Genomic DNA, 9,393 nt, shown 5'->3' with positions numbered 1-9,393 from the left:
CAGAACACCGTTGGACCGTTTACAACATCTTTAATTATATGAAGTGCCTGGCTTTGCTGACTCACACACACACACACACGCATGTTTTACAGTGTTACATTACAGAGAATCCGTTGTGTGATGATAAACACCCTGACGTGAGGTCAGGAGCTCAACACAGAGTCTGACACTCTGAAACCTTCAACCACCACAAGACTTACGGCATGCAGCGGTTCAAAACATATCTACAGCTGATCCAGTCCAGTTGCTTCTTGCCTCATGTAAACATACTTAATGATATTTGCTTCGGTTGTTGGACTCTCTGGTGGATAAGGATTTTTTTTTTTTAGGAGGAGGAGGAGGGGCAACACTAGGGCTCCTGTACAGAGACACGCTTGGAAACTTCTCATATTTTCCAACACAAAAACAGCGGAACATATAATCACAGATGTGAACACACACACAAAAAAAAATACTTTCATCACTTCTCTGAGAAGACATAAACACAGCCAGAGAGGCACAGAATAAATAGCATGATGATGAGTGTCGGACTGCAGGGCGGAGTGGGAGGATGGGGGATTCACTCGAACAGCAGGTCCTCGTCTGTCTCCTCCGTCAGCATGTTGGCGGGCTCGGCGATGGGTCCGAGGGCGGCCAGCCGGGCGGCGATCTCCAGCTCCGTCCTTTCCCTCAGCTGCTTCTTCTTCTCTTGGATTTTCTTCAGCCTGTCGGGTAATTAGAATCAGGTGCAGGTTGGTAGGAAGCTGGGGGACAAATCTTATAGAAAAAGGGAAATACCTGGCAACACAACCACCACAAACGTTAATGTATTCATCTGATAGACTAACAAAGGAGTGGATAACTGTGAACTGAAAGAAAGGGATACATGGTTTTCAAAATAAAATATTTGGTGAGAATATGGGGTAAAAAATTTAGTAGACTTGCCCCATAACACTGGCAGCTATGAAATGTAGACAAAGTATGAATGCAAATCCACGGCATACTTTTCAGGTTTTTATTTTTAATGCTTTTGGAAACCATGTATCGTTTTGCTTCCACTTAATGATCCACTACTTTGTGTTATTTTATTACATAAAATCTCAATAAAACACGTTCATGTTTGTGGTTCCAACATAATGATATTTGAAGGTTTCAAGAGACGTGAACAGTTTGCGTGCCTCAGGTCTGACCAAACTGATTTTCCACTTCTGAAATGCTTTAATGAATATTTAAAAACATGACATGGTTTCACCTGTAGAACTCCTCTCTTTCTCGCTCATCCAGCTCTGTGATGATGTAAGTGAGAGTGCGGTCGATCCTCGGAATGATCACTGCAGAGTGGGAAGTAAAGTCACACAAAGCAAATAAATAATCTAATATTCTTCTAACGTCCCTGATGCGAACATTGGGTTTGAGCTTACCGTGCTCGATAGCATTCACACGGCGGTTGGTGATCTTTATGGCTTCATCCAGGGTGACAAACGATGTCTGCAAACACAAATATCAACATTCTTAAAATGCAGCTGGAATTTTTCAATTACAGAAATGGGGGGGGGAGGAAACCGAGGCAATATGATTCTATATTTGCAACAGTGCCCTCTACCTGTAAGGATGCTAACTCCACCAGCAGCTCCACCGCTCTGGCGTAGTTCCTCTTCAGCCTGGACAGCTGCTCTCCTCCCCTGGCCAGACCGGTGAGTTCATAACCTGACAGAGACACACAGGAAGGATCAGCGTCCGAAAGCTGATCGTGACAAACCCGAACTGACAAAGCGGACTCCACTTACTGTCTCCGCCTTCTTGGTAGTGTTCAAAAACAGGGAGGGTGACACCTGGAAGGATTGAAATCGGAATGGATGAGTGTGTCCCCGCTCACAGCGGCGATTTTAATGAAACATTCCTGAAGCTGACCTGCCACGTTGTCCTTTTTGGCTCGCACCTTCACCTGGGCTTTGTTGACGTTCTGGATGACGGTTGTGCTGCGAACAGGCGACACTTTCTCAACACATCTGCTCCGAACTGAGCACAACCGTGAAATCTCGTCGCAATCCTTACCTGAAGTCTCCAGCTGTAAATTTGGCCTCAGCCAAAGAGAAAGCCGCCTCTCTCATCACCTCTCCCATCTTGGTTTTGGTCTAAGCGACAAAAAGAATTTTAGGAACTGGAGGCTCTTCACCCGAAAGAAGCAGAGATACCGGAATCCAAGACTCGACCCACTTCGATAATTTTGCGGAGGATCTGACGGAAGCGCATGGAGAGGGCGTCGGATTTCTTCTTGAGCAGGCTGCGGCCGGTCTGCGCTCCTTTCAGCCGGGCCTTCATGATGGTCTGAGCCCTGCACACACCACGACAACACACACCTATAATGATGGACTGGCTGACGTATAGCTCAATTTAGCAACTACAGCTGCTGAAGAGGAATGGTTTCCTTGTCAAATTTATACCAGACTGATGCCATGTTCAATGTAGCTCAATCACTTCCTATTTTGAGTCATTTCGTAATTTTTCCCCACAGATTTCTAACAACATTTTGATGGAAAACTAGGATGAGAACAGAAAGTTTAGTTTGGATTTTAAGTAGTTTTTGCAGTCTCATCCTTCTGGGTTTTCTCTACTTGTTTGAAGTCTAAATAAAAATGTATTTTAGTGTGAATCCATACAACCTGGAACGTAGTTTCCAGAAAGTCTTCTGAGATATTAACATTGTTGAAGCTTTGTATAGCCCTTCAGATGTCGCAATAAACCATTCAACCATGTGCTATGATAAATTAAAAATGAGCTCGATCATTTCTAAAGATTAATCTTTTTTTGAAGGGCAATTTTTATCGAGACACCATAATCAATTTCATTTATGGTTGTGGTTATGAGTCCCGCCCCCCGCTTTATGTGTTTGATTTTGGATATTTAAAATGTCTTTCAGTTCCAGTGTTAAGTTTTCTTTGCAAAATTAAAGTTTATTGGTCTCTGAGAGGGCAAATTAGCAGAATTCTGCCTTTATATATATATATTACTCGAAAATTGTCTCAAAAATAACAATACTATGGTTTATCGTAATGATTAATTTATCATCCAGCAAAATTTGCTAACATGACAGGCCTTGTAGCACTTCTTAAAACACACCTAAACATTTAAGTTATTACATATATTTGCCTTCTTTTCTGAGGGAGGGTAAGATTAAACAGTCCAAATATGAACAGAGATTAGTGGTCCATATCTACAGACAACATTAATTAAACATGGACTCCTACGGGTCTTAGAAGAAAGTCTGATGATCATCCATCCAAGAATTGAGATACGTCTTCCAGCGGTTTTAAGATTTGCTCTTTTTTTCTTGAAATCTTACAAAGCTCTTTGGAGAGAACACCAACACTCCCGTGCTGAATCAAATGTGCCAATTTAAACTTTAAATTTATCCTCAGTATTACAATGTCTTGCTAAAGTATTTGTGTCTTAAACTTGTCCACATTTGTCACATGACAGTAACAGCCTTCAGTGTATTTTATGCATAATTGTGGAGTGAAAGGAAAAGGTGGGTCTCATTTTTTTCTCTCTTTTTACACATAAAAATCCAAAGCGTCATACTTATTTATTTATTTAAGATAACTCTGGAGTAGGTGCACAACTCCACAGCTCAGCACCAGAGTCGGGGTGAAATGAAAATATGGAACAGAAAGACAGTTATGTGCTGATCCGTGTTGGTCTTTCATATAAAATACATTGACGTCTGAAGCCGCAGGGCGACACCGCAGTCCAGATGGAAATCTCAGATGGACACTTCACACTTAGACGTGATGTTAGAAACATCACATGACCACAGAAGGACTCTTCCTCTTTCAAACAGCAATCTGGCTCGTATATAAACTATGACTGCATTTGAGTCACAGTGCAAAAACAAAATGTCCTCCCGTTTTGGGAGAAACGTGCATTTAGTCACCGATCTCGGTGGAGCAGAAGCAAAAACAAAGAATGAAATTATTTAGTTTATGTTATAATGACTAGCTACGAGACGGAGAGCTTACATTCTGGAGGGGAATATGTCGATCCTGTCCTTTCCAGACATCTTCTCGTCTTTTAGTCGACTACAGCTGTCTTCTGTTTACTTCCTCGGTTTGAACTCGATCCTGTCGAGATACTTTTAGTATCTATTCACAATTCTACTAGTAAATTATGACAAAAACGCATTCATGTAAGAATAAGTGCACAAATGAAGCTAATGGTCGTGATCTTGTCCGTCCGTGATGATCAGCTGGCCTCTGGTCATGTGACTACACCACAACTCGCTCTGCACATGCGCGCGTCGAGAAGCTCCTCGAATCCTTTCCGGGTCGCAAGAAGCTAAGCACACCCATGTACGTGAGCTAGCGGGCCCGATTTGTCATCTTAAGAACATAAGAAGTCGTCTTCAGCGGCACATTTGAACGCGTCCAGCGCAGAAATTCCCAGTTTATCGTCGTGTAACCACATGACACAGGTGAGTTTCTATTGATGGCTAAGATGTTCGGAGCCGTTCGGAGACGTGTGCTGCTAACAGCTAGCAGGGGCAGGAGGCGCATGTGATTTGGAAACCGGGTTGTTAGCATCGCCGCTAACAGATGTTAAAGTAGCCGTTTTTTCCACTTTAGTGAGCCACCGGTGTTCTTTTCCCACTTTTTAATCACAAAATCTGCTTGAGTGAACTCTCCCCGGGATTGATAGAATCGTTTTGAAATGCTATTTTTCGTCTCAGTAAATGTTCATGTCAGTTTCTTTAAAAAAAAAATTGCCAGCGTTGCATCATCCCATTCAAACACAAAACTACGTATAAAATAAAATACTTGAGCCTGAGCATCAGAATAGTCAATTATTCCGATTACCGTCTTTACATGTGAACGCATCACTAAACGGTTGAGAGATGAGGGATATTTTTTCTCTATGTTAGATTGTAGAGATGACTGTCTTCTGTAGCCACAAATATTGGTTCCATACTTCCTCCATACGCCCCCCGTGAATTTTGGAGTATATTTTATAGTATTTCTTATTGTAGGGTCAAATACACACTTCTTTTTTGTTGTTTAATGCAAATCTACTAATATATGTGGCTTTTTGCTGTGTCACACTAGAAAACATCTTTCTGTAAGGTATTGGTTACTGGCTCTCTCCACTTATTTTTATAGCTCAAATGAAGCAGTAATTAAGTCAACAACTTAACTTAACTTATGCCCAGGTAACCTAATTGAAAATAAATGGTAAATTGTAGTACTAAACTAGAATTTTAAGCCAATGAATAAAGGTGTGTTTTGTTCCAAAGATGTCTCCACTAACGCGGCTTTTTAAAGGTGCAAAAGTTTTGACCAGTCTGGTGGCGCAACCAAGAAACTTATAAACAGTTTAAACTGGATGCTGAAATCAGCAAGATCCCTGCACAAGTGTGATTATATCTTTAAGCTAATTTAATCCCCATACCTGCTTGTATGTACCTTGCTTTTGACACAGTTAACTTTTAAATATCAAGAAGATGGAGCCTAAGTTGTCTTTTCCTGTTTTTTTCTAAGCAACTGCTCAGCTTAGATAAGAATTACTGCCGCCTTTAACTCCTTTGTGCTTCCATTTAGATAAACTGCCTGCTGTTCTTTTTTTTTTTTGCATCAGTAACCTAATTGTAAGCATTTCTTCCGTTTGTTTCCTCGCAGCGATGCCGGGTCTAAGCTGTAGGTTTTACCAGCACCGGTTCCCAGAGGTGGAGGACGTCGTCATGGTGAACGTGCGGTCAATCGCCGAGATGGGGGCCTACGTCAGCCTCCTGGAGTACAACAACATCGAGGGCATGATCCTCCTGAGCGAGTTGTCGCGGCGACGTATCCGCTCCATCAACAAGCTCATCCGCATCGGCCGCAACGAGTGCGTCGTCGTGATCCGAGTCGACAAAGAGAAAGGTGAGAAATGAAAATGAACAGCATTTTAAATCTACAAATAATCACGTGGATGCTAATTGTACGCACATCTGACCTTTGACATCATCAACTGACCATTTAATTAATCCTATTAATTTTGGTTGTTTGCCTTTAAGCCTGCAGGTTGAAATTTATGTCGGTTTAGATCAGTCGTCCATTCACATCCTGCTGTTGGTCTGTTAACAGGAACTAGAGAACAGGAAATGTGAAACTCCAGCTCTGGCTTCACTAAACTGAATGTTGTTTATGTATTTACTTTTCAACTATTGCTACTGGTTTCTACAGTTTATGCACACTAATAAATCACTTCAAAGTTTTAGAAGATTTGCTCTATGAAAATGAAGTTTCTCCGTCAGAATGACCATATCAACTTTTCCCCTCCAGGATACATCGACTTATCAAAAAGAAGAGTTTCACCAGAGGAGGCCATCAAGTGCGAAGATAAATTTACCAAATCTAAAACTGTGAGTTGTGTAATTTATCCTCGTTTTCCTGCTTTAAGTTGTTTCTTCACTTATGTGAGGAGGAGGAGAAGTAGGGAGTCGGCTGACGCTTTGCACTGCGCCGATTCCTGCAGGTTTACAGCATCCTGCGGCACGTGGCGGAGGTTCTGGAGTACACCAAGGACGAGCAGCTAGAAAGCTTGTACCAGCGCACCGCCTGGGTCTTCGACGAGAAATACAAGCGGCCAGGATACGGCGCTTACGACGTCTTCAAACAGGCCGTGTCGTGAGTCCCATGCAAGATTCCACCCAGAGTCTGAATTCGATCAGCTTCCTGTTGGTTTTTGTTTTTAACTGCAAATGCTCCATTTTGACAGAGATCCCACCATCCTGGACGGTTTGGATTTAACGGAGGAGGAGCGCAGCGTGCTGATCGACAACATCAACAGGCGGCTAACGCCGCAGGCTGTCAAAATCAGAGCAGGTTTGTTATTTCTCGGATGAATCGCGCAGGACGAAGACGAACGGATGATCAGTTTGTTTTCCTCTGCAGATATTGAGGTTGCATGCTACGGCTACGAGGGCATCGATGCAGTGAAAGAAGCTCTGAGGGCCGGACTCGCCTGCTCCACAGAGGTCATGCCCATCAAGGTGATGCCTCCACCTCCTCCATCTTGTCTGTTATTAATGTTTAATTACCGCCACCGTGGCTAACTGTGGTTTCTGTTTGGTTTAGATCAACCTGATCGCCCCCCCTCGATACGTGATGACCACGACCACCCTGGAGCGGACAGAAGGCCTGTCTGTCCTCAACCAGGCCATGGCTGCGATCAAGGAGAAGATAGAAGAGAAGAGAGGCGTCTTTAACATCCAGATGGAGGTGAGGAATTCCCGCTGCGTTTAGGAACCAAATATTTATCAAAGTTTCCACAATGTTCTCTTTAAGTTGCTGCAGTTTGGAGGCAAAAATGCTACCTTTGATTTTTCTCTAAAGCAGATAATTCACCCTTGTAAAGAAATGTGATCAAAACAGCAGATTGTAGGAAATTCAAGATGAATTTACATACATTTGGTAGAGACATCCAGCAAGTCTTTTAGCGGATATCTGTACCCAGTTTAAACACCTTGAGACTAAATTATACATTTTTGTTGCGAATGAAGCTCAACCTGAGTTAGCTTTGATGGAGAGCATCTATAGAACATCAATTTCTAGTCTGGCAACAGTTTCTTGGGCTTTGACTAGGCCATTCTAGCACATGAATAGCTTGTTTCTAGTGTTGTGACTTTTGTCCTGCTGGAAGATAAATCTCTGTTCTAAGTAGTTTTTGGAGACTCGAAATGGTTTTCTCGTTGAATTGCCTTGTAATTGGCTCCATTCCCCCCCATAAAGCTTGACAATCTTTGGTTTTGCTACTGAAAATTTTTTTTCCCTCAGCAAAGGTTTACATGTAGGGCATAAAGTTCATTTGACAATATCATCTTGTTCCACGTTTGCTGTGTCCCCCCTACCCAGCTTAAACTAGAAAAAAATGATCTTTTAAGGCTTTTTTTTTTTTCTCGCCTTACTTCCGTAAAGTAAGGCGAAAACATGATTAACTCTTGTCCTTGACAACCAACCCTGCATAGTTACCATGGGCCTCTTGACTGCTTCTCTGATTAATGATCTACTGGCTGGCTTTGTCCGTCTGCTGTGCTCTTTGTGTTTTCTAATAAATCTCTGATTCCTTCTGAGGCATCAGCAGAAAGGGTGATGAATATAAATGCACACTGCACTTACCAGATCTTTATTTTTGTAAAATCCCTTTCTTTCAACTTCCCAATAACATGTTACTTTGCCTTGGTCCATTACACTAAGTAATAAATAAAAAATACTAGAGGTTTGTGGACCTGTAAGGATCCCCTGATTGGACTAAATTATTAACTCCAATCATATGGGTTTTTATTGTCCATGACATCTGGACATTTCTAAAGATGTGGCTGAGCAGATTGAATTTTATTGTTTTTTACAGACATGCTCTGCACAACTTTTGTATTGCTGCGAATTAAATTTGTTTTGTCCCATTAATAGTAGAAGTACCTGTGGAAAAAAAAAATCAGGCTTTGTATCAATTTTTTTTCTGAACCAAACTGCCTTTTTCCTCCTATTTAATGTTGTCACATGTTCAAAAGTTTACATGATGTGCACTTAAATAAGACTTTATTATTTTTGTTCCCGACAGCCCAAGGTGGTGACTGACACGGATGAGACTGAGCTCGCCCGGCAGCTGGAGAGGTTAGAAAGGGAGAACGCTGAGGTGGACGGAGACGACGATGCTGAAGAGATGGAGGCCAAAACTGAGGACTAAAGAGACGAAGAATCAAAGAAGTTGTGGACAGGCCTGGTAGTCGGTTTCAACTTTTCAGGTTGCAAACATTTAAGTCATTTTATTACTCGATTGGCAAAAGCAAAGGATCTTCTCAACCCCCACGTGAACACAAGGATGGCTAAGCAAGTTTAACAGCAGGATAGTTTCAGTCTGAATAAACAGAAGCTGCTCAGTGGCCTTCACTTACCTTTTGCTTCAGAGCTCAGCCTCTTCAGTATCCATGGCTCCAAATCTCCGAGTGGTCAGTGAACGAGACTGACCGAAGGGACAGAAGAAGCTCATCTATCGACCGCATTCAGTTGTGATATTATCTTCCAGCTCCAAGGTGTTTTACCAGCAAGATCTGCTCTGTGTGTAGCTCACATGACATCAATAAAGTTCTGGAAATTTTCTTCTCAATGAGTCTTGTTCAGTGAAAAGCCCAATCTTGACAGGACTGCTTATTCTCAAATTTTTTGTATCTTTTTTCTGTCAGGCAAAAGTTTCTTCTTTGATAAGGCTACTGCTAACATCTTTGCTAGCTGGCTAGCTTTTTGCATCTGGTGGGTAAGAGTAAATATAGTGCCTATTGGCTAATGTGTCTTTAAAAATCTTATGTCTTAATTAGATCTAAATGCTTTAATCAAGGAGACCAATCCCAAACAAACATTTGGATTAAATCATTTAAAACTAAAC

At 41.9% G+C, this 9,393-nt stretch overlaps 2 protein-coding genes across 2 annotated transcripts; one reads left to right on the top strand and one right to left on the bottom strand.

The window, feature by feature from the left end:
- Nucleotides 1-10: 10 nt before the first annotated feature.
- Nucleotides 11-4,235, bottom strand: atp6v1d (ATPase H+ transporting V1 subunit D). Its single transcript, XM_015001990.2, has 9 exons — nt 3,999-4,235; nt 2,197-2,314; nt 2,035-2,114; nt 1,891-1,958; nt 1,767-1,811; nt 1,583-1,686; nt 1,401-1,467; nt 1,232-1,310; nt 11-704 (listed from the first exon to the last, which is right to left on the bottom strand). The coding sequence occupies exons 1-9, from the start codon at nt 4,037-4,039 to the stop codon at nt 560-562; spliced, it is 747 nt and encodes a 248-aa protein (XP_014857476.1). The 5' UTR covers nt 4,040-4,235; the 3' UTR covers nt 11-559.
- Nucleotides 4,236-4,294: 59 nt separating this feature from the next.
- Nucleotides 4,295-9,117, top strand: eif2s1b (eukaryotic translation initiation factor 2, subunit 1 alpha b). The gene is made up of 8 exons (XM_015001989.2): nt 4,295-4,450; nt 5,649-5,891; nt 6,294-6,373; nt 6,487-6,638; nt 6,730-6,836; nt 6,906-7,003; nt 7,089-7,232; nt 8,572-9,117. Exons 2-8 carry the CDS (start codon nt 5,651-5,653, stop codon nt 8,695-8,697), a joined length of 948 nt encoding a protein of 315 aa, XP_014857475.1. The 5' UTR covers nt 4,295-4,450; nt 5,649-5,650; the 3' UTR covers nt 8,698-9,117.
- Nucleotides 9,118-9,393: the final 276 nt, after the last annotated feature.

The sequence above is a fragment of the Poecilia mexicana genome, unplaced genomic scaffold (assembly GCF_051168715.1).
Source record: "Poecilia mexicana isolate PSO_F unplaced genomic scaffold, ASM5116871v1 scaffold_21, whole genome shotgun sequence".
Classification (NCBI taxonomy): Eukaryota; Metazoa; Chordata; class Actinopteri; order Cyprinodontiformes; family Poeciliidae; genus Poecilia; species Poecilia mexicana.
The sequence above is the reverse complement of the archived record's forward strand: the minus strand, read 5'-3'. Positions and strand labels throughout refer to the sequence as shown.